The sequence below is a fragment of the Coenobita brevimanus genome, chromosome 97 (assembly GCF_032717465.1).
Source record: "Coenobita brevimanus isolate Jiangsu-jjx chromosome 97, ASM3271746v2, whole genome shotgun sequence".
Lineage (NCBI taxonomy): Eukaryota > Metazoa > Arthropoda > Malacostraca > Decapoda > Coenobitidae > Coenobita > Coenobita brevimanus.
The window spans coordinates 22,577,654-22,604,314 of NC_137050.1; the positions used below are offsets into that span (position 1 = coordinate 22,577,654).

The 26,661-nt window shown below is 39.7% G+C and overlaps 1 protein-coding gene across 1 annotated transcript in view; it reads left to right on the top strand.

The window, feature by feature from the left end:
• Positions 1-26,661, top strand: part of LOC145413610 (nephrin-like) — a 202,012-nt gene that overhangs the window by 126,149 nt on the left and 49,202 nt on the right. The window contains exons 6-10 of the mRNA XM_080283265.1: positions 7,628-7,996; positions 15,819-15,938; positions 16,448-16,633; positions 20,732-20,843; positions 24,794-24,972. Of these exons, the coding sequence (XP_080139391.1) occupies positions 7,628-7,996; positions 15,819-15,938; positions 16,448-16,633; positions 20,732-20,843; positions 24,794-24,972 (966 nt within the window). The remainder of the gene's footprint in view (positions 1-7,627; positions 7,997-15,818; positions 15,939-16,447; positions 16,634-20,731; positions 20,844-24,793; positions 24,973-26,661) is intronic.

Below are 26,661 nucleotides of genomic sequence, written 5' to 3' on the forward strand. Positions count from 1 at the left end.
GGTAAACGATCGGGTTAGGAGTAGGGCAACGTAATGCATGAACTTAATTGTATTTCATACAAGAATGTGCTTACAATTAAGGTAGTAAAAGGATAAACTCTCAGCCTTTAATTAATTGTTTTCTACCTTATATTCTTGCTTATGGCTGACACTGGAGAATCTTCGTCCAAGGGACGAACAGATTGGAACAAATGCTGTCCTTGTCAACTGGACAGAAAAGATCTTTAATGTCCACCAATTTCATATAGTATAGAACAAGATGGCTACAGTATGACTGCAAAAAACACCCTTTTGTTCACAGCATTGAACGCTATACCAGTCATGCTTGATCCTGTCCGATTAGACGATGGTGATGATACTGAAGTAACTTTGAGGAGGTGCAAGGCAAAATATCATCAAAGCTGTAGGCTCATGTTTAACAAAGAAAAGCTGGACAGGATGAGGAAAAAGAACAGCAACAACCTAAACAAGCGGAGAACGACAAACAAAAGTGCTGAGAACTAATTCAAATGTTTCAGTGTGCTTTCTTTGCGAGAAACAGGAACCTATTTCATCGCTTAGACAAGCCATGACAGTGCAACTGAATGACTGAGTGACTGAGTGTGCTTGAAACCTGGGTGATGGAAGACGTTGGCGAAGCTAGTGGAGATGTTGTGGTCCTGGAATTAAAGCATCATCCTGCATATCTGGTGCCATTGTATAACACAGAGAGGGCTTATTTCAGGTACCAAGCTCAGCAAATCGAAAATGAAACACCGCATGACCAGGAAATCGAAACTATAGCATTTTCTGAACTAGTTACATATATAAATGAAACAAAATCTGTTGGTGAGGGTACTGATCCAGTAATATTTTAGCTCGCAGAGTCGAGTACACTGTATAAACAGCGACTTAAGCAATTAGGATTGAAGGGCCAAAATGTCAACTCTTCCAGGCTGAAAGACAAATTAATGACGCAAATGCCTGAACTAGAAGCTCATTACAAGGGGCGAGATGTACTCCTTGCCTGTCATTAAGATGTTGGTTTTGTTTTAGGCAATGCTGGTAACTGCATTGAAGAGATAGTTCATTCTAAAGCTTCAAAGATCATACGCAGGCACATGCCCTGTCACAAGTCCAAATTTGATGGAAGTTTACCAACAGGATGTCTTGAATCAGTCCCTACAACACTTCTCCAATTTATTTGCATGATTGAGGACGGAGCAGACATTAAATCACAGTTGCAGTTTGGTGCATCCAAAATAGCTACGCTATGGCCCAATTACTCCAGTATATCTGTCATGCTAGAATTAGAGACGCAGCAGCATGTCACAGGCATTCAAAAGACCGAGAAACACCATTTCTTGACAGGAAATGGTGCATTGGTCTATCATTGCAAAAAACAGAAAGAAACATCTCATTGAAATGTTGCATGGCAGTGGCCTTAGTATTTCATATGACAGGGTGCTAGAAATATCAGCACAACTAGGGGATGCTGTGATCACCAGGTAGGCTATGTTGAAGATTTTGTAGTATGCCCTCCTGTCTTAAAGGGTTATTCACAACAGCTGCCATGGACAACATTGACCATAATCCAACTTCCACAGCAGCACAGATATCGTTTCGTGGGACAAGCATTTCCGTTTTCCAACATCTCTACTCAGATAACAAAGGTCATTTACGCTCACCACTGCAAATTCAAGGTGGTAAAATAAAAACAATCCGAAGCTTCACGAGTCATTCACTAATATTCTTCCAGCTCACTTCGCTGAAAAGAATCTTAGACCTCCTGTTACTGTGTTTCCAGATGTCTCCGCAACACTCACGTTATTCAAACCTGTCTTGATACACGAAAATGAATAGCTTGAAAAGGTGAGAGTCACTGAAGAAGTGAATGAGTGCTCACGTGACATGGTCCTCCTACCATGCATCAGGAAAGAGAAATTCACAAAATGAAGTAAGCATCACATCCCTGATGCCTCTGCTTAGAGATGACGCTCATTCTGTGGCTACAATAAAACATGTGAGGGGAAAAATTAAGGAAACATTGGATTTGTTTAATCCAGGACAAGTACCTGTCATAATTGCAGACCAGCGAATTTATGTAGTAGCTAAGCAAATTCAGTGACAGTGGCTTGAGTTCTATGGTGAAGAGAAGTTTGTTCTCATGTTTGGTGGTCTGCATATGGAGATGGCTGCCCTGAGGTCCATAGGACCACTACTTCAGGTAGTGGTGGACAGGTGCTCTCATTGAGTCTGGTGTTGCATCCCAAGGTATAGCAAATTCTTTCTTGTCAGTCTCTAGTGTCACAAAGGCACGTCAGGCACACCAGATAACAGCCTGAAGTCTCTACAAGCTCTTGACAGCAGCACATGAGAAATATATTAAAGAGGCTGTCGAGAAGTTAATTTTTTTATTGAATCTGGAAGACTGGTGTGGAATGTGCAAACAGCCGAGACCCCAGTTTCAATTTTGGTACGTGATGTTGACAATGGAGTTGTCCATCTTTACGCTAATTCTTTCAGAGAAGCAAATTTTGGTCTCTACTGTGAAGCCCTCACGGAGCTGATACCGTATTACTTTGCCAACAACGATGTGAATTATGCTCGTTGGCTTTCTATGCACCCCAGAAACATGTTATCACTTGAAAAGCAACACCCAGATGTGGCGAGAGAGTTCTTTGCAGGGAACTTTGTTGTCTACAAATCAACCTGACTGTCAGCCATGGCAGTTGAACAAGCCCATGAACAGGCAAACACTGTTATAAAGGGCGATAGAAGACCCTCTGGCTTCATTGAAGATCAGTCAGCACTCAAAAGATGGATGGTTGCCGGGTCTGAAGTGAGCCGGTTTGTTCAGGAGTATAAGAAATCATCAAATGTCAAGAGTGAAGCCCAACACAGTGAACATCATGATCAGACACAAAAGGCTAAAAAGGTATGTGCTGAGAGAGGAAAGCTAGCCACTGTTATACAGGAGTTTGGTAATCCTGTTCTGGAAGAGTCAGATGACCTTCTTACCCTTCACACAAAGAGCATTGCCAATCCTCACAGTGCTGCGTTAGTGGCCGCACACTATGAGAAAGGTGCGTGCCAGTGTCATGCATTCATGAAAGCACTTGAATCTGAGGTTCAGTGCACATTTTACCAGCCAGTTAAGAAGAACAAAGCTGACTTCTTCAAAAGAGAAACACATTCAAGCAGCTCTGCTCAAAAGACACTGAAGGACGACTTCCATCTTTTATCCCAACTTTTCATCTCTTGTCAAAGAAGGAGGTAGAACTTAATCGAATTCTTTCAGCATGAAAACGATCCATTCCCTCCCTCTCGGAGTAACAATGAACAGCTTCATGTAACCAAGAAATCTCAACTGGCTGAGATCCTTGAATACAAAGTCAAGATGCCAGATCTTGAACCAGCGGCAGATGCTGTTGTCATTGATGGCTCAGCATTAGTGAATGCCTTGGCACCCCGATCATCAAAAAATTTCAGTCAGTATGCCATGTTATTCCTGCAGTAAAGGCTTATGCCACAAAGTACATGCCGCCAGATATAGTGTTTGATGTTTACGTTCCATCTAGTCTGAAGGCTGAGGTAAGAACAAGGCCAGAGCAGGGAATGAGGAGGGTGACAGATTTAACCAAAACACCCAATAATTTGCGCAGCTTTCTGCGAGACAGCACCAACAAAACGCACCTCTTTCTAGCAGACAAAATTGCTGGCGTCCAAACAACAAACAAGATCTTTGTGACCAAAGGGGACAGTGCACACATTCCAGTCAAGCAATGTGTCTAAACAATATATTTCCCAGTACTCATGAAGAGGGGGATACACGAATGTTTCCATGCAAAAGATTCAGTTTCCAATGGCAACAAGGTATTCATGATTAAAGCAAATGACACAGATGTGATTGTAATTGCAGTATTGTGTTTTCCATCCCTGAAATAGCTGGGTCTCGCAAAACTGTGGATTGCCTTTAGTCAGGGACGAAGCCTGAAATGGATCCCTGTTCATGTGATCTGCTTTGTACTTGGGCTAGAAAAAACAAGAGAATCCTGTTCTTCCATGCTTTTAGTGGCTGTGATGTAATGTCAGCATTTCACGGCAAGGGAAAGAAGTCTGCCTGGGACGCTTGGAATGTGTACTATAGGGCCACGTCGTCTTCTCGAAACTTAGCCAACATCCACCAGTCTTTGATGACACTGATATGCAGACTTTAGAAAAGTATGTAGTCACCATGTATTACAGGTCCTGTACTGCTGTAGGAGTTAACGAGACGACTGGACTTGTTTTCAAGAAAACAATGGACATATAATTCCATTTCACCAACTCAAGATGCCCTCCTTCAATATGCAAAAAGTGCTGCATTCCAGGCAGCATGCTTATGGAGTCACGCAACTGTATGTAGGCCACAGTACCTGAATCCTAGTGAATGGGGTGGAAAAAGCATGGCGAGGGGTGGAAGGATTGCTGGACGACTCTCCAACCTAATGCAAAGTGTTACCAACAGCTGACGAAATTCAGATATAAGACCGAATGCCATAGCAAATGCTATCGGTTTGGCCTGAGTTGCACTGCACTTTGTAGCTGTATGTGCTGGTTCTAAGGTTCAGTAAATACACAATATTGCATCCAGATGCCTACCTACCATGACAACGGAATCAAGTAAAAATATTAGGCAACTGAGACATAAAATGCCTTAAACTTTCCTAAAATGATGAATAAAACAACCCTACAAATCCAGATGTTGTGAAAATATAATCTCTGTGTTCCAGAACATAGGAATTGACCCATCAAAGATTAATTTTGGACAGTTTGTTTTGATTATATGAAGATAATTGCATTCAGTAGTCATACTTTGGTTGCCATCTTAAAAAATGGTGGCCATATTGGATTTTCGTTTGGTTAACATTAATTTCTTAACAAGCAGCCTAAAGGTGAACCACATGCAAAATTTCATGCTTGTATCACTATCTGAACAATTTCGCACTTATCTGCCCCGCTATGACTCGCTGTTGGACCACTCCGACCTTCAATGATTACCCCAGTCTGACTCACTAACTCTGTCACAGAATTTCTGCGTCACTGTCCGTAAGCCTGTAACTTCATTAATTCTCACTCTTCACGACTATCGGTTGCTGACTCCCTAACTATTACACAACGGCCACTGGTTCATGCGCACTAACTACCCTGCTGTACACAGATTAACCATTTGCTACTCACCCAGCTGAACTGGACACAACCTAAAACGAACTGACTGAACTTGGACGCAGAACGGTCACTTTAAATGACCCCCATGTCCCCCTAGCTCCACCAACCAGTACAGCCTAGAACACTGTAGAAGCTAGAAGAGAACTCACATTTTCACACTCATTTATAACACGTAAATTAACAATGCACAATAACAATAATGACACAAAGTAATTCCTAAGGTAAGAGAGAAAGTAAAACAAAACAAACATGCCGAAATCTCCAGAATATTCCTCACATCTCCAGATATATGGCGCTATTCTAAACCTAAATCATAACAATATATATATATATATATATATATATATATATATATATATATATATATATATATATATATATATATATATATATATATATATATATATATATATATATATATATATATATATACAAGCCAACTCTGTCCCATGTTTACCCCTGCACAATTGTTGACTCTATACACGGGTTTTATCCGCCCCTATGTAGAGTGTTCTTACACCTATCAACCCGACAAAATCTTCCACAGGTGTACCCACTAATGTTTAATAATATTCAGCATAATCCTGCATTATCCTTTAACTTGCTTGGGGTTTCATTTACTCGGGACTTGTATTGGAAAGATCATATTACATCTCTTGTAAAATCTGCTTCTAAGAGATTAGGTGTGCTTAGCCGACTCTGTTCCTTCTTTACCCCTGCACAATTGTTGACTCTAAACAGGGGTTTTATCCGCCCCTGTGTGGAGTACAACTCTCGAGTGTGGGGAGGTTCCCCACATACAGCTCTTCTCAATAGGGTGGAGTCAGAGGCTTTTCGTCTCATTAACTCTCCTCCTCTTACTGACTCCCTTCAACCTTTATCTCTTCGCCGCACTGTTGCATCTTTATCTCTTTACTGTCGCTACTTCAATGGTCACTGCTCCTCTGAACTGTCTGCACCTCTAGGACGAGTGCGTAGCACCCGTCTAGCAGCAAACTCTCATCCCTTTTCTGTCCAACTCTCTAATGCAAGAGTTAACCGTTACTCCCAGTCCTTCATTTATGCAACAGATCAACCGTGGAACTGCCTCCCTCTGTCTGCATTTCTTGCTTCCTGTGATCTCCAGTCTTTCAAACGCAGTGTGTCCAGGCATCTCGAAATGATCGGATCTTTAATTTAGCTCTCTCTTGTATTATGTTTTTCTGTTGGAGGGAACAGTTATTGCGGGCTCGTGGCCGTTGGTTCCTTCTTCCTTACATAAAAAAAAAAAAAGTGTGAGGAGGCTCCCCACATACTGTACAGGTCTTCTCAATAGGGTGGAGTCAAAGGTTTCGTCTCATTAACTCTCCTCCTCCTACTGGCTCCCTTCAACCTCTGTCTCTTCGCCGCACTGTTGCATCTTTATCACTTTTCTATCGCTACTTCAATGGTCACTGCTCCTCTGAACTGTCTGCTTGCATTCCTCCACCTCTACGACGGGCGCGTAGCACCCGTCTAGCAGCAAACTCTCATCCCTTTTCTGTCTAACTCTCTAATGCAAGAGTTAACCGTTACTCTCAGTCCTTCATTTATGTAACAGATCAACTCTAGAACTGTCTCCCTCCGTCTGTATTTCCTACTTCCTATGATCTCCAGTCTTTCAAACGCAGTATGTCCAGGCATCTCGAAATGATCAGATCTTGAATTTGGCTCTCTTTCCTGTATTTTGTTTTTCTCTTGGAAGGAACAGTTATTGCAGGCTCGTGGCCTCTGGTTCCTTCTTCCTAGCATAAATATATATATATATATATATATATATATATATATATATATATAGAGAGAGAGAGAGAGAGAGAGAGAGAGAGAGAGAGAGAGAGAGAGAGAGAGAGAGAGAGAGAGAGAGGATCATAATACGAAAAAAAAAAAAAAAAAGTCGTAGCAGTTGATCGAGGCCAGATGACAGGCAAACAAGATATTAGTTAAATTTTATGTCGACATTTGGACGAAATCCCAAATGAGGCGTGGGCAAGCCTTCCATATTCATTTGCCGGCTGTTGCGTACACACACGGCGGATTAATAATGACGTAGGGTGGTGAGGGACACAGGACTGCGAGTAAAACTGATGCATGCGAACTTGGTTTAATCCTTTTTTTTTTTTTTTTTTTTTTTTTAGCTTTTCTCATTTTATGATAATGAGCGTTATTTCAAAATGGATTCATCTGTTCGTCAAGCGGTTTCATATGTGTTATGTGTTTTACTTATTTTTTAGAAAAATGTTATAGTTGCTTCAAGAAAATATAGCCTGAGTCTTTGCATGTTGTAATGACGTGTATTAATTTGGTCCCTGGCCAGATTTTGCCTTCTACATGAAATATCTTCTAGAATTAAATAAATTATATAATCTCTAATACGCTCACATACACCAGTCTACTACACTCCTTCTGTCTGACCTTCCAGACCCCCCGAGTTTGCCTACCATCACGGGCTACGAGACGGGGCAGGTACTAATGGAGGGAGAAACTCGTACTCTAGTCTGCCAAGTGTTGGGAGGTAGACCGCGCCCTTGGGTCACTTGGTACAGACATGGTCGACCGCTGAACCACGCCACCGCTACCATTCTCAGGAAACTGGGGGCTCTGGGCAGCACAGAACAGCCTGCCAGCTCCACCATTACACATCTTCCAGTCGACAACAATAACAGGGGAGTCAGTGTGAGCCAGCTAGTGACGGCGACGAGGGCGGAGGATGGGGCCGTTTATGAGTGTAGAGTCTCTAGTGATCTCCTAGCGAAACCACTCACCGCCAACGTCACGCTCACCGTTCACTGTAAGTCAGGCCAGAATTCATACATAGAAGTCTATCTTCTCACTCTTATTTCTTGTTTATCATCAGATGACGAAAAGTGCCTTGTAAGGACAATAGTTTTTAAATGTTTTCCACGTCTTGAAAAGTCTCCATTTCTTTAGTACAGGAATATTGTTTTGTGTTCATTTGTAGCCCATGCAGAAGTTTTTCTAGGCATGAAAATTTTTAACTTTTCTCATGAAACGATCTTATTTACAGTATGCTATTTTTTCTCATACTGTAATGCGCGGTCAAAGAAAACCAGAGTTTTTAGATATTTTTTTGCTGATAGAGGATGTGTCTAGTAAATGTAATTATATTCACCTGTACTGCAAAGCACTACCCCCTGAATCACTTAGGTGAAAACAATCTGTGTGCTGCCTTGTCCAAGGAAGATTTGTCATGAGTTTATACCAAGAAGGTGTGATGAGAGCAGTGTGGTGTAGTGGACCAGAAGCCACGTCCCCGTCCAGGGCCACCACCACCTGATGCCCTAATAAATCACCAACCTCGTAGAATCATTAATTTGACCCACAGTTCATATTGCACGCACCCCTGTCACCACAGTCAGCCTTCCCGCCCCAGAGGAGACAGGGAGGTTGAAAGACAGGTTGAAATTCTAGTAATCTGATAACCTAGTGAGCCTGTTCCTCTCCCGCTCCTTGTATTTCGGTGTGCATTTCATACTGCATATTAGTTTTCCTGTATTTATATTTTTGTACTATGCAGTGAAATTTCTTAAAGCCCTCACCATCATTTTTACTTATTAATAATTTAATAAATACTGCCATGGAAGGTCTTCTTTTAACGGTCATGTAAATTTCAGCTGCCGTAATTGCTGCCCTTTCACATTAAAAAAGCTGCATGTGTATACACTGACGTATATTTATCTGATTCCCAGATGGATGACGTATGAGATTAGAGTATTAGATATATAGAGAAGATGAGACCAACGTCGAGGGAAGTGAGCTGATGCACCTGCCTATCTATCTATCAGTCTGTACATATATGTATATATATTGTGATAGGTGGGCGCGCTCACCATCCACTCACTCGATGTAGTGCTGCTCTCGGGTGTTTGCCCTTTCCTCTCCGCCTTCCTTCTTTCCTTCCATCCTCTTCTGTCTTTCTTTCTTTCATTCTTTCCTCATCCTTCTGCCTACGGGTGACTTTACACTCCTTCTTCTGTCTTTCTTTCCTTCATTCTTTCCTCTTCATTCTGCCTGTGGGTGACTACACAGAGTGACAAGCCATATGGTTTCCTGTACACCAGGAAACCATTTACTACGCTGGGTGGTAACCATGTAACCAAATTTTGGCGCCTGGTGGTTCAGTGGGTAATTACGGCGCTCCAGTCGAATTGAACCGGTGAAGCTTTATCCAAAGGATGGTTAGGGTTTATTGCTCACGTAATACCACTCAGGGTTGAGTGAGGCTGGTCACTCATCTTAAATGTTAGGACCAACTTGCCTAGCCCCGGGCTCCTACGCTTCTCATGGGGCAGCGTAGGATTGGTTGATGAGTGAATGATATTATATTTATCTATCTATCTATCTATCTATCTATCTATCTATCTATATATATATATATATATATATATATATATACATATATATATATATATAATATCAGCTACCGTACAAATTGGTTGCGTGGAAAGTGCAGTCGAATAATGAAAAGGAATACCAGGGTTTGAATAAACTGCATCATCTTGATTTATTTGGTTAACGTTTCAGTAACAACATGTACACCATCGTCACAGACTTAAACCATAAAAAGCCGACATTGTAGAATTGATGAACGATATCGTTAGAGACTGCTTTTACATATAAAGTAGAAACCATAAATAAAGCAGCCTTAATAGTAATTGCTAGTAATTACTATTAGTGCTGCATTATCAATGATTTTACTTTATATGGAAATGTAGTCCCACAAGCTATCGTTAATCAATTCTATGATTTTGGCTTAATATATTTTTAGGCACTGAAGATGGTACGTATTGTTACCGAAACGTTAGCCAAGTAAATCAAGATGATGCTGTTTATTCAGACCCTGGTATTCCTTTTCATTATTCCACTGCGCTTTCCAAATAACCAATCTGTAGCTGATATTATTTCAAGACGATATGGAAGTCAGGTGCTGAAGCTCTATAAGCAAGCAGAAAGAGTCGTCTGCAAGAAGAGGAAGATACAATATGATATTAGTTTCCTAAATTGTTGCCACAACCAGAACTTGACTCCCAGTTTCCTATAATTCAAATTGTACGACAAAAGATTAACCCATTCACGATTGTATCGAAACTGTCAAAGGCATTTTCTTAATGCTGAGATTCGTAGTAAGCGAACTTCCTTGAAACAATAATGTTAGAAATTATATAGGTTTGAATGTCAACTTACGTAATCTGTGTCACGCTTGGATTTTAATCGTCTGTGGAACCTAATTGAGAGGAAGAATACCAAAGCAATTTCTCTTATTGAATTTGTTCAGAAGACAAAACTCTACAAATTAGATTCAGTGGTGAAGGCAACTTAAGTCCTGACATAGTAATTTTAAATTCCTCCTGTAAATCACTTACCACCTTGGAAAGATCATTCTTAGCTAAAGGGTTGAAATTTATGATTAAAACAGACAAATTACAGTAGACTTTGTTAAGCACGTCGTCAGTTACGAGAAATCTTACTAACAACTTTCTAGGCTTTGACTCTATGACAATGGACCCAAAAATGCCAGTTATTCTTTGCGGCATATTGCCTTTTACTCAGTGAACACAATCTCAATCGGGACGAGTTAATGGCACATAAAGACCTTTCTGGAGACCCAAACCTCATCATTATTGGGCCAGATAAGGATAATGGAGTGGTTTTATTCAAACAGGAATGATTGTTTCAAAAATAGATACCGTTTTACTGGACATATCAAAATTTGAACAACTACATGGCAACATTTATCTTTACTGCAACAACATAAAGATAAAACAAATCGCCTACTTCGTAGAGTAAGATCAGACAAGGTCATTATGAAGACACTTATTCAATACTATTTGTATCCGTATCTCTCCCTGGAATTATGTATGATCTACCAAAAGTTCACGGAGGTAATTGCCTCTTAAGTCCCATGCTATCAGGCATCGGTACATTTAATTGTGATATATCCAGAGTTCTACTTCCAATTTTCTCCTCTGGGACTACTAATGAATATTCAGTGAAAGAAACACTCATTCCCCAAAGGTAATAAACACTCATTCCCCAAAGGAATCATGCGATAATTCCATCATGACCAGTTTTGATATCATGAGCCCATTTACGAACATATCTCTTAAAGAAACTATCGATATAGTTGTTGATAACTTGTATCACACCTTGACACACCCTAACGGTTCAGCAAATCCCAGATGAAGGATTTACCCATTATAGCAGCCAGTGATTGTCTATTTATGTTTGATGGCAAGTGCTACAAACAGAAGAACGGTGTTGCTATGGGATCACCACTCGGTCTAGCATTAACCAACGAGTCTTTATCACATTATGAACGACAGCGGTTAAATGACTGCCCCCAGAGTTTTAAACCTACGTTTAGAGACGATATGTTGATTTTTTTTTTTTTTTAAATCTAATTCCCCTGACCACATTCCGCTGTTTTTTTATTATATTAACTTTAAACATCGCAATATTAAATTCACATTCGAGGTAGAGAAAGAGAAAAACCCTCTCATTTTTCCATATCAAAATTAGTCGAAATGGTGAATCCATTACAACCTGAGTTTACCGAAAACCCACATGTATAGTCCGATGCAGGAAGCTTTCATCGTTCATACCTACTGACTACAAGCGGAACCTGGTTATGACACATCACGTGTGTGCCACATTTGCTCTGGTTATGTAAACCTACATATTGAAATAGAAACGCTAAAAGAAATCCTTTCCAAGAACTGTTTTCCTAGACAATTTACAGAAACATACATTGGCAAAGCTCTGAGTAAAATATTCATTCCCCCCAGCCGATAATAACTGATCCCAGAGACATTATTTATTTTCCTATCACATTTACAGATAAACAAAGCAACTCCTTCTGTAATAGAATTCGAATCCTTCTGAGCGAATTTTACCCTCAGACCATGATCAGAGTAATTTTTTCAACCAATCGAATGATGCAAAGTTACCCTCAGTTCAAGGATCGCGTTCCTAACTTCAGTCGTCTATCGTATACAGATATAAGTGCAACAGCTGTGATGAGTATTATTACGGAAAGACAAAGAAGCACCTCTGGACGAGAATTTTTGAACCCTTTGGAAAGTCTGTTAGGTCAGGATGTCCTTGCACCAAACTCCCTTTCTGCACAATTCGAGACGAGTAGCACACTCACGAGCACGCCATGTCCTTAGACTCGTTTTCAGTTGTCGCTAGTAGCACGTCAGACATTTTGGAGTTACTGCTGTCTTACCGTGATAAACCAAAGATAGAAAACAATGAAGTTTCAGTAGATCTTCTATGCTTTTAAAGGAACAGTATATAACCCAGCGATGTAATATAGGGGATTACGTTCTGTTTCTACTTCTTTAGGTATAAGTTATTTGCATATGTCCATTTTGTTTATGTATGGGTAATTTTAATCCATTTTTATGCACTATTTTTATATCCATATACCTTATTTTTCATTGCATAGGTGATATTTGATAATTATTATTGCTGCATTGTTTAATATCTGCACTGCTTTTACTTATCAAGTTTTAGCAAGTCATGTTAATTTTATGCACAATTTTTTAAACTGGTCAAGTTTAGAGTAGCTTATCCTTGTTTATGTTATGCAACTTTTTATATTTAAGTGTGATTATTCTTGTCTCTTAAGCATGACCCTTTTTTTTTTTTTTTTTTTTTCAGCGGTGTTATCAGAGTAGTACCGTATACTGAAAATTATTTCATTTACCTATCGTTATACTTTGGTTTAGCAATTACTGTTAGGGCTGCATTATTAATGGTTTCTACTTTATATGTAAAAGTTGTCTCTTAAGATATCGTTCATCAGTTGTGTAACGTCGGCTTTTTATGATTTTAGGCTGTGAAGATGGTACATGTTGTTACCGAAACAGCAGAATAAATCATGATGATGGTGCTGTTTATTCAAGCCCTGATATTCCTTTTCATTATATATATATATATATATATATATATATGAGAGAGAGAGAGAGAGAGAGAGAGAATTTATATAGGTATACTAATTGACAACTTAAAAACTGAAGAACAGATACTGATTTTTTATATGTAACTGTTTCTTAGTATAAAAGAAAAAGTAGCTATTTCTGGCACCATCGCATGCTCACATTGTCGCTCGTTTTAGTATCTGCTATATCGGATCAGCTAGACATTTTCTTAAGTAATATTTCTGCGATGTCAGTCTCTCTTTTTTATATATATATATTTTTTTTAATTGGCCGTTTCTACAAGTTAAAAGTTTTAAGTGTTCTGAGGGTAATTATAAGTTAACTTTACTTTTTTATTCGGGAATACTTAAATGTAGAGGAGAGGATGAGTGCATAGGACATCCCTCATGCTCAGGATCTGCAGCCATTTCTGTATGTGTTAAAGGAATTAGTTTTCTTTTTCGATGCAGGAGCTTCTCCAGGAGAGGTCTGGTCAGTCACATCCTAAAGATTTTTACACGCAAGGAGATTTCAGTCTAGCTAAGCAGTATTATGGTGCATCACTTCGGTGCCATAAAGGATTTTCACAAGCAAGGTGTTTTATTACATGAGCCACATATGATGCTTCACTTTAGCAAAGCCCCATTTACTTCTTCATCAGACTAAGCATTCTGTACCTGTTTTTTTTTTTTTTAATCATATTTAACATGGGATTTTTTGTGCAATTTACACGAATTATACAGCAGTTATGACAAACCTTTGTACAATTTTTTTTTTTTTTTTAATCTTAAGTAAGCTCTTTCATGTGACCAGATAATTTTGCTGCCTGTCAGAAATATTCTTTTCAGTAGTCTAACACCTCCAAAACAATGAAAAGGGATGGGAAAGGGGAAAGCTGTCTGTACCTCCCTTGCCTCATCTGCACATTGATGCGATCCATCCCTTTTCACAGTATTGCCTTTCACTGCTGGGTTACGTAAACTCTTCACTTTTTCACATTTCCAACGTGGCCATTTTCCACTCCCTTCCCCACCCACTTTGCAAATCAAATGGCCGAGCCGCCGTTAACGGACTCAAACCTGCTCTCTCAGCCACCTTTATTGCACCCGTCTTCACCTTCCATAGGATTTTATCTGCAGTATATACAGGTGTTGTATACTGTAATAGCCATTCTCAGGTTTTAGTTGGTCCTGTCTGGATAATTTTTCATTTTTAACTGCTAGCCATGCATGCCAGATTGACAGAGACGACTTGCTTTGTTTGTATGATATACTTGCTGTTGCTTGAACAATAAATACCCATGATACTGTATTTCCTCGGTGAATCATTTAAGTAACAAAATCAGGTCCTCAGTTTAATGCTAATTAATAAAGCTTTATCATTAGTATAGTAACGGAATTTAAGTAATGCATGGAGTCAACTCACTTTCACCTCCGAAAAAATACATGTGTAAAAAGAAATAACTAGATGTACATTATGAGAAACTATTGGTATTGTGCAAAAATGGTCATGCGTACATCAGTATCATCTCTTGGAAATACTTCTATGAGACCCGATGTTCATAATTTCAGTAGCCTGCCACATTCAGCATAGTCAGACAGAGGACTCAGCCACATGTACACACCCAGTGTTTGGACGAAGTTCATACTGCTCATAAATCTTTCTCTTATCTTGTACCTTGCTCTTTGCTACCACCAGTAAATTGATAGCAAGTTTTCCTGTCTAAAGCTGTTCATTGAATTGTGAATATTCAGAAATGTAGTGTTTAATCTGACTCATCAGTTGTTCTTAATGTTAGGTCTTAATCTTCACTACTTATAACCTTTCTGGGCTGGAAACCTGATTTCGCTAAATGTCTAAAGAGAGAGGAAAGAAAGCGGCTGTTGTAAAAAGGGTAGTTTGTGCTATGCAGTTCTTGACGCAAAGTTGAGGAGTGAGTATGGAGACTTCAGGAAAATTACAGTAAGGTTTGCTAGTGCCCACATAACCATATGCATATGAAACTTTGGAATGGCATGAGTTTGATAAACGAAGAGTAAGAGATGTAGAAATGGAATTGTTAACGAAGTTATGTGGGTGGCATAGATTGGATAGGATCAGAAACACAGATTCGTGGAAGACAAATTAAGAAGGTATACTGAATAAAGGTTAGAAAAGAATGTACTTCGATGGTATGGCTATTTAGAGACAATGGATATAAATAAGATAGTGAAAAGGGCATATGTGAATGAACTTAAAACTGGGAAAAGGCCTATTAAGCCAAAAAGATTCCTGGATATGCTATACGAGTGCACAGTAAAGCGTGGCATGAATGTTGGCCTTAAAGAAATGACAAAGGTTCGAGAAGATTGGATAAAGTATGTACAGCATTGAAAGTGACAAACGTTGCACACATTTTTGTCGTGGTTATCGATGGAATGATTGCTTCTCACAGGTGTTTTGAAAGAAAAAGATACAAAAACCTATGTGTGGATTAAATTTGTCTGTCAGGTTAATCTTGAAGCCTTAACTGATATGTGAATGTTTGTGTGGACCTGTTCAGTAATCACGTAAAGCAATTGTTCAACTCTTGTGCTCTATCTTTTCTTGTTTATGATTGACGATTATAATGTAGAGTGTATGTTCGATGAACTGGTAATAACATCCTGTGACGTATTGTGTGTACAGACGGGCCGGAGCGGGTGACAATCGGGGGAGCCTCAGTGGTGGAGGCGGGAAAGCCCTTCACCCTCACCTGTCGCACCTCACCCGCTAACCCACCTTCTAAGGTCACCTGGCGGCTTCAAGGTCAGTGGCTCTTGTTCATTTCTCACCCAGACACAGTGGAATCTCCTCCTTACCATATACAACTTACATCTGAAATACATTCATGTACAGTACATATGAAAGAAAAAAATATCATATAGGCACAAAGACACCCTAACCCATGGAGTTCAAGCACTAACGATATGTACTCAAGAAGCAGAAATCTGGATACATAAATAGGTAAGGATTTAACATTAAACTGGTAGTTGCAGAGAAAACAGTCATTTAATATACAGCAAAGTAAAATCGAATTGGGTTTATAATTTTTAAAATACACGAGATGCAACAGTCATAGGCTCGTACACATGGAAGAAACTAAACTAGGTCAGTGATGTCTGTCAGCGAGGTTGCCGTATACTTGCACACACTAACCTGAGAACCCTAAGAATCTTTCTGCCGGGGATGAAGGTTGGTTAGGACAGTGGCTATGAGAGAAAACTTGTCTACAGGTATTTGCTGCAAGTACTAACACAGCTAATGGGTGGTGGCAGGGTCGAGTGTGAGAAGCAGTGGGTCGGAGGTGAGCGAGGACAAAGGCGGGGGCTGGGTGACCACCTCACGCCTCACCCACCAGATGCCCAAGTCCCACAAAGTGATTCAGGTGGTGGTGGAGTGTCAGGCGACGCACCCGGCTTCCCCATCACCTGTCAACCACACACACGTCATCAGTGTCATTAGTGAGTATGATACATCTACAGTATATTCACCCTGCATTCCCTTGCGTAGTCATCTCTTTGTTACTTACCGAACTAACAAATAGAATCGTCCGTCGTATTCTGATTTTCAAAAAATTCCTCCCCCGAAATGTGTTGCATGCATTAATGTCCATCACCATTATTTAAGTGACTGTTAGATTATTCTAATTTATATTTGCCGGAAATGGGTAATAAACTGTTAACCTGACGGAACATTAATGTTAATTATATTCCTTGTCGCGTCTTTTTTTATTTAACTGAGCGAGTATCACTATTGATGTCGATATGGATCTCTGGTTTATATTTGCTTAAATACAATCACCTAGACAGTGAGATGAGAACAATATAGAATTATTATTTTTTTTTGTCTATCATTGTGTTTGTTCAAATGTGGCTTTCATTCCTTGAGCAAAATAACCTTTATGATAGAGTTATGCAACATGTTATTCTATTCAGTATATAGTCTTTTGTTTGTTTGGTTGCCCAATCAGGAGCGTAGGATCTAGTCTGATCAGTCCCGATATTAAAGGCAAGGGTGATCAGCTTCACTGGCCCCTGAGTGGCATTATGTAAGCAATACACTCGAACTTCCCTTGGATATAAATCCGTACAAATTCAATCCAGTTAGAGTGCTGTAACCCACTAAACCATCAGTCGTCATTTGGTTATATGATTACTACCCAGCTTACTAAATGGTTTCCAGGTTTATAACAAACCATTTGGCTTGTCACTCAGTACAGTCATTCGAAGGCAACTCTACATCGAGTGAGTGGATGGTGGGCGCCCTCACCTACCACGTATTAAATTATTAACAGTTTATTAATTTGGTATTAACACTGTGACAAGTTTGCTAAGGATAGGTAGGAAGTATGGTTAGGTAAGGTCTCATGGATGACAGGATGTGCCTTTGCTGAGAGGTTGGTGTGATAAAGTTTGGCTTGGATTAGTCTTTTTAAAGTCTGGTTTAGATATATCTGTTTATAGCCATTCGCCTTAATCTTGGATGAGATGGCCACAGACAAATCGTCTCCAAGTTACCCGGACATGCGCCATCAGGCTGTCCCATCACCCATATTGAAATGATTTCCGTAAATTCCTTCTGTGACTTTGCACAAGATCATATCATACCTGAACAAAACACACTGAAACAGCAGAAAAACCTGTTCTTTTCCCCAACTCAAGGGTGCACTAAGAAGCTTTAACCATCTTTTAAATTATCATGCGAAAAGAAAGACGTTCTTTGATAAGTTTATTTCACCAAAGTAATATTAATGCAATAAAAAGCAGTTCTGTACAAATTTACACTTACCGATGCTGTGAAAGCGAGGCTGCCAAATTAACCTCTCCTCAGCGCTTCCAGCAGAAGTTCACACATTTGCTCAATTTCACACTCGAAGTAACCTCGTCCTTTGACAGCCACTATCATCCCCCAGTGGCGGCCTAACGGTCGTAGTGACAGCGTACTCACTTTGCCAGGTCAGATAGTTTGTGATTCTACATTAAGAATTTTATTGTTGCCAGGGTAAGCATATGAAAGAGTCATATATACAGGATAGACCAATGTTTTATTTAGGAAAAACGTTTGAGCTGTACCCTTCTCTCTGTGACTGCTATGTGGGAGCAGTCGTATGTTCCGAATAATTATTAATATATATATTTTTTTTTTGTCTCAAATTTTACAATGTTGTTGGTAGGTGGTGTAGTGTTACAAAGTGTATCTTCTCGTGCAGGTAGGAGTATACTAAACAAACAAGTGGTTCAGTAGCCCTCACATCAGAAGTTAGGGAAAGCAGCTACGTCTAGAGTGTTTATATGCTGCTTGGTTGAACAGAGCTACTCGTATATCAAAGCCGTCTGACAAAGGAACCTGACAACCTTCTTCCCTTTACCCGAACATCTTCCTGCTCCCGAGGCCTTGTCTCTGCCTCTCAGACTTCCATCAGTCTCTCTTGAACCTTTCATCTCATTTAACTTTTTTCTCATGATAACAAACGTCTCCTCAACCTTATACATCAATCAAACACTTCGCTCATCTACCACCAGCTATCCTCACACATTTTCAGGTCCTTTGTACCCTCACGGTTTGCTTTCTCAGTTTTACTCATGCCTTCCGACACTGTTTTCTTTCTCTTATGTGTATTTTGTCAGTTCGTTGTATTCCTTAACTAATTTTCGCCTCCCTATCGATAAAATTTCTCCCTCCTCTCTTCAACAGTTCTTACCCTCTTCATTCCTTGTGCGATTTTATGCGCCATCACTTTTATGCTGCCACTTACAAGTGACTCTACTCTTGTCGAGCTTCTCCCCTTCTCTTACAACCCACACTCCCCTCAGTCACATCTCTTCTCCACCTCGCCTTACCCTTTCTCCTCTATCCCTTGTGCTTTCGTGCTTTCCCTCTGCTCCATTGCGTCACCTCCGATACATGCTCCTAGTCTTTCCTTTCTGCTTTTTTCTTCTCTCTCTCTTTCCTGTCTCCTTCTCCAGTCTTCCTTCTCTGTTCTTCCTTTTCCCAGCATTCCCCTTCTCAATCTCTTCCTCCCCTCCCCCTCCAGCAATCCTTTCTTTCTCGCACTGTTGGAGTCGATGGTATGTGTTCGTTTCTCATGTAGCAATGAAACAAGCACGCCACTGATATTATCTATTGTTTTTTGTCGTCTGCCTTACACAAAACATATATCGATTAAAAAATAAAATAAAATACGGTAACTTTGGATGCACAAGCCAGGACATCTCGAACACTGTCAGGCAGGAGATATATAGTTATTTAATCTTATAATATTCCATGCACAAGTCATAAATTGCCGGTATAACTGCTTCCATAGAGAGCTAAGAACATAATCTGCACCTTATCACGGTGGCTTCTGAGGCCCTAGTAACACAATGAAGGGCAATAATCCGATCACAGTAGGTGAACGTTGCGATATTTTTGATCTGTATTAGTGACATTGATCGTTTAGGTTAGTGTTCGTCATAATTATGCCGTCTGTGGATGCTCGATTAGATATGTGCTAACACACACACACACACACACACACACACATATATATATATATATATATATATATATATATATATATATATATATATATATATATATATATATATATACATATATACATATATATATATATATATATATATATATATATATATATATATATATATATATATATATATACACACACACACACACACACACACACACACACACACACACACACACACACACACACACACACACAAATTCTTCGTTAAGATCGTTCAGTGCTCAGTACCAACATTTGCCATAAAATAAAAGTCTGTAACAGACTGTTAGCTTTCACAGTAAACTGCAACGCCAGTTTTCGGTAAAAGCAAAAATAAGGTAAGAGGACAGCACTTTCACCCCCCACAGCCTCACTGCACCCAATACTGGCAGACGTTTACTACGATAGATCCCGTTGGTGGAGGGAAATGGTTCAGGGAAAAATGCCTGAAGGTTATGTAGGATGGGCTGTTCGTAGGAAAATTCTCTGTGTTTTTGATGCAGCGAAAACGAAAGCAATATATGTCATGCCTGATCTGATTCTTTTTACAAAGTGATCATCGTAACACATCATTATATTTCCTTTTAACATTTTTATTTTGTACCTACCACCACACTTCGCATTATCAACTTCTGTGGAAAATGTATTGCATATAACTTAACAGCCATACTTACAGTATTACTGTACATATGAACCGGAAGACATACAGACATCAGACTACACAGGAGAATTAACTGCTGTGTTTTATTGTCCGGGTGCCAGTCCTCCTCCAGCCTGTCATCTTTGAATAATATTTTGTACAGTACCTGGCTCACAGTTCATTTCAGACCTCAGACTGCTGGCCTCTGTGATAAATGGTCGCTCGGTTAGTATGAAAAGTTTCTTTGTGTGGAGGGATGATAGGACATAGAAAATGAGAAAATGGGGATAGCGGTGGAGTTATGACTGAAGGTAGCGTCTTCATAACCTTTTATCAAGCGAGATGTCCTGCTGCCACTCTCCCCTCCTCCCCCTACACACGCATCTTGACAAATTCTGGGTGTTCCGACAGAGCGCCCTGGCTGGCCTCAGGTGGAGGTTGAGGGCGTGAGCAACGTTGTGGCAGGAGACGACCTCACCATTGTCTGTAGCTCAAAGGGCGGCAACCCACCCCCGAGCCTCACGTAGGTATTTCACTCGACTCACCTTTCCTCATTTGTCTTTACTGCATAGTCGGGGACAAAAGTAATATTTCACCTCTCTGCCTCTCATTGTCCCTAGCTGACTTATATTTCTTAGCTTAGAGAGGGTTGGATGTCTTACTGCCTATAAGAACATAAATGATGCTCCTTGAGGAAAATGACAGTCATACATCAAGTCTGAAGTAGATGCAGCGAAATAGGAGGCAAAATATTGTCCCTGACTGTGCCGTACACATAGCAATTGTCCTCACTGGGTGGTATGCTCGTCGGTTAAGGAAACTCCCTAACACCTCTTTCTAAGAGGTTTATTTTGTTCATTACATTTATTTTCTTCAGCATTATATACAGTAACTTCTTCTAATATCACCATAATCTATATAAATAATATACAAATGAATATTATCTAGCCGTATCCAAAAATGTATGTACAGTAGCTAAGGAAAAGATGTGAGGGAGCTTTCTTATCCGACCAGAATATGGGCCACTGTACCCTACACAATCCACCTGTCCTCACTGTACCTAACCTGTTCTTACTGATCCTCGCCTGTTTCCACTGCACCTCACCATTTCGTAATGTGCCTCACCTGTCCTCACAGTACCTCACCTGTTCTCACTGTACCTCAGCTGTCCTGGCTGTACATCATATTACTTCTGCTCTCCTTGCCTGTTCCCAGTTTACCTAAGCTGTCTACACCGTACCTCATCTTTCCTCACTGTACCTCACTCACGTTACGTCCTCACTATACTATAGGGGACTGAAAATGTCTTCTCAGTTTTATCTGAAGACTATTTAAAACTAACGAAACCTAACCAAAGTAGTCACTGCATCAATACGTGTCTCTTATGGTTCGACTTTTCCACGATGTGTTCACTAAATCTTAGGAAGGCATTCACCTCCCTGACTGTACCTCCCTAACCTCACTTATCTTCACTGTACCTCCATTCACTTCTTTGTACACACGATCAAAAAAGTGTCTTTACACAGGTGGTTGGAGAATTCATAATGAACGTTGCTGCTGTTGGTGTGTGTTTTTTTTTCTTCAAGGCAAATAGTTATGAATAATAGTTAATAACACATAATTTAAAAACTTCATTCTTTACAAGATGTTGATACGACTAGCAGGCATACACATATATAAAAGGTGAATGAAGAAGATTTTCAAATGGCTCGTCCACCGTTTCAAAGCGTAATGCCGGGAAAGTGTGAAGATTATATTTGATTGTGTGTACACCCTCCCAAAAAAGTATCGGCACACTTACAGCACGTATCATTCTGAAACATGGATGAAGCATTGTGATGTAAGGGGCATCCTGTAATTATAAGTGCAAATATTATCTTTGATAGTTATTAGAACTCAAAATTGCAAAAAGATTCACTTACTGGGTGGTATATGTTTTGAGACGCCATATTTATAGACTCATGTGTGTCTACAGAAGTTGCTCATTTTCACAACCATCGTACCCCAAGGGGCCAATACTTTTTTGGGAGGGTATACCTCGCTCACCTTATTTTTCCAGGCTCTTCATCCACCTCGCCCTTATGTTCCACCACCCCAGTTGCATTTTTGTCCCCAAACATACCAACACGGGAACCATTTACCTTTACTAATTTCGGTACTTATTGAAACTATTACAAACTTAAGTGAGTGTCGCACCATGAAAAACTTTTACTATTCCACCTCAGTTTTACAAAATATCACCGTATTACCAATCAATCCGACGTCTTGTCTGATAAAATGACTGTCACTGATGAAAGCATAGTAATAGTAAACAAAGAGTACCCATTGCCTGATTTCACCCCATTGTTTGACCTCACACCATCGTTTCTCTTGTATCAGTCATTTTTAACCCCATCACCTACTTTTCTGTTTCACACATACTTCTGTTAACTTTGTGTGTGCCCTTTTGACACTTTTACTGTTTATATTTGTAATTACTTGGCAGTTCGTGTGAATAATTAGGTTGCGAAACTCAAGAAGAGGTACGATCATTTATGAATAACTGTTTTTAGTTTCTTACAGATTTCTGGTCTACAGCAATAAACAAGTTCCCGTATAGCTAAAAATTCAGTTTTGTATTTGTGCTTCTACATACAGTACATCCCCCTAGTACGCGCCTATATGGGTGGCAGAGGACGTCGCGTACTAGGAATTCGTGTACTATGAATACATAAACTTATGAGAAAAATTACAAATGGGCGGCACCCCCCTTCATGGGCAACCCTTGAGACGCCTTTCAGACCTAAGTATTGTACTATACAGGGAAACTATCTAAGACATATTACCTAAGATAAAATAAAGCTACAAGATTATGGCTTTACTAGGTAAATCAACAAGGATATGGCTTAACTAAACCAACAAGAATATGGCTACTCACCTTTACCCAAGAGGACAACAGGCGTGTCGTCACCAGCACTTTCAACACTTTCGCTACCTAATGCACTCACTTCGTTCATAAACCCTTCAAAGTCTATTTCTGACACCTCAGACATCGAATCAGCCTCGTGATCCTCCTCAGGATATGGTCCTTCTGATGTTGAAGGGAGTGATTCCTCACTTTGTTCAAGCCGAAGGAAACGGGTGATGAGTGTTTCCTTCCGTCTGTTTACTTCCTGATTGTTCTTGTTGGCGTAGTAGCGGAAGGTTCTGTCCAGTGAAGACATCACCTCCTCCACTTGCAACTGAGAGTGTTTGATATCCATGAATTATTCCTAGTAGTTATCAAGGGCACACAGTACCCTGCTGATCATCATGATCAAATCTTCACTCTCCATCACTGGTGTTGCTGCCTTTTCTGCTGCTATCTCCTGCTCAAGGTGGGTGGAGTGTAGGCAACCGTTATCGCTTCTTGGGGGGGTAGTGTCGCATACTCGGGGTAACCCCGGATTTGGGCCACTCTGCTGCCCATGTCGTTTACAAGGAGTTCAGTTCACGTACTAATAAAAAATACACTAAAGTAAAAAAAAAAAATGTCCTCGCATACAAGGGGGATTGCCTACCCGGAACTTGCGTACTGTGGGGATATACTGTATCTGTGCCTATAATAATGTGCCTTTCGTCTAAGAGAATTTAGTATTTATTTATTTTTTTAAATTACTTATATGCCTTTCTAGCCAGTTATCTCTATTATGTCCTTTATGACCTTTGTCATAAAGAAACAGAATGCTTGAGTGTGGTGAGGCTGGTCTAGATGGCGATGACCATTTTTCACAAATCCAGTTTATTCTATGTAGATTTTATACATGAACTAAAAGATACTAATCTGCCAGAATTTTTTTACTGGCATTTTCTTGTTATTAGTTGTACTCTGTTAATTATATTTCCTTAATTACAAAACTAGATCACATTCGGGACCCTGACGTCAAAAGGACTCCTGTTCTGTACGTGAAACATACACCACAAACGTTTTACCTGATATCTTTTTAATGTTGTATTAGAAAAAGCCTGTCTTGAATGCTGATAAGTCATTATGATACTAATTAACGTAATCTTAATATTAATGATTGTATAAAGTATGCTAAGGTAAGGCAGATTAAAAAAAAAAAAACTGGTGGATTTGATCATACTTTGCCAGAACATTGGAGAATGGATCTTCCTCTTATGTGAAGGGAGAGTTCCATTATACAATAATGAATTACAATGATATTAATTGTAGACATAATGCCATGCATTAAAAGTAGGCAGAGAAGCTTTTACTTTACAGCACCCATAGAAGGCATGTTTCTTCTGTGCGTATTTGTTAAAAGCTCAGTCCAGCCTGTATTGCTTGATTCCTATGCTCAGGCATTCCTCTAAATTAAACTACGCACTATGTAGGTCAGAAGATTTTGAGTTACCAGTTAAAGATCAACAACAAAATAAGTAAATTTTCCTAATTGGGAGCCGTAATCTTTTCTTTCTCACTTGAAATACCCCTTCATGTACTGTATCCAGGCTACATAAGGGTGGCAAGCAGCTGGTGTCAAGCGTAGAGGAGGACGAACGAGGTGTGACCCGAGTCCGAGCGCACCTGGAGGTCACTCCTGCAGACAACGGAGAACAGGTCACATGTCAGGTGTCCAGCCCAGCCACCAGCACGCCCATGATCGCCCACACCACACTCTCCGTCCGCTGTGAGCTCATATTAATCTGCTGGGTCTCTAATTTTGGTTTAATGTGTTTTATAGTACTTGGTCCCTTATCTTTTTATTACCTTTGTTAAAGTCTTTTAGTAATTCTTCTCACTACTACTGTATCTTCTCAGTTTCTTTCTTCCAAGCGCTTTTATAGCCTGATGTCAATCCTTTAATTTTTACCTGTTTGCTTTAAACTTAGCATGATTGTTTCTTGAACAAATGTCCACAGACATCTTTTCATTTTTCATCTATTTAAGTCTTGTGAAGCATTTTATGGGGTCAGATATCAAACCAATCATACACAAATTTGGGATTCTGTGCTCCTGAGCGTTCATTAATTTTCATGGCAATTTGTATAATAGTATATCAGTGTACTATAGCAGTGCAGAGACCATCATGCATTCCTATGGGAATGTTGGCAATTGTAATTTGTTTTCTGAGTTTTTAAATTTGTTCTTGGCTCTTGCTGATTTCATTGTTTTATATATCCTTTCCACACATTTTTATTTTTTCATTTTCCTTGGCATAAAGAATTATGTTTTTGTCTGATATTGGTCCTTGCTTCAGTTTGCTTTTCCCGACTATTCTACATACTCCAGTTTGACCTGAAAATGTACCACATTTGAATAATTAAACTACCCTCGAAAAGAAGTACCATCACAACAGTTCATTTGGATCAGAAACTATGAATATTAATATAAAAAATAATTGTCGAATAAAAAATAATGTAAATAAGCAAAACTAATTTTACCCATTGCCAGGAAATCACTGTTTGCATAAACAGAAAAAGTGTGGGAATTTTACCGACCATATGCATGTACTGTAGTCTTAAATAACTAGCCTATATATATATATATATATATATATATATATATATATATATAAGCGAATTATTTAATACTACAGTGCGGGGATATGATCGCTAAAATTCCCACAGTTTTTCTGCATTACAAACAAAGAATTGGGCAAGGTTGGGTATATTCCTTGATTTCATAATATAACCTACAACTCAATCTTATGACATGGTCAGTGGGGCCGCCTATCATCCACTCACTCTGTGTAGTGGTACTCTGTTTCGGGTAACTCTACGCTGATTGACAATCCAAATGATTTTCTTGTAAACCAGGAAATCATTTAATACGCTGGGCGGTATCCTTATAACCAACCAACACTTGCCTTCTACGTGTCAACAAGTGGGTTGGTGGAGGGTTAGTGCCCCCCACCCCCGGAAAACAACTAACTAAAAATTCAAACAAGAAGCCACAGATCAAGACGGACCAACAGTTGACTACAAGGGACTGGTCAATGGACATGTTATGGACTGAAACATGGAATATAAGGGAAGTAAATAATGAGGTGAAAAAGAGCGAGTGTCCAGGTGCTTGAGGGTGTAAAAGTGGATATGTGGATTATCTATCTGTCTATCTATTGCCAGACGCCATAATCCCGTAAGGGATGGCCATTTGACTTTGAGTTTGTTTTACGGGGAGGGGCACTAATCTTCAACCAACCCACTTGTTGACACGTAGGGGGCATGTGTGGTTTGGTTATACGGTTACCACCCAGCGTTGTTAATGGTTTCTTGGCTTACAGGAAACCATTTGGCTTGTCAGTCAATGTAAAGCCACCTGTAAATGAAAGAAAAGCAACAATAAGTGACAGGAAAGATGGGAGGAATAGGAAGAG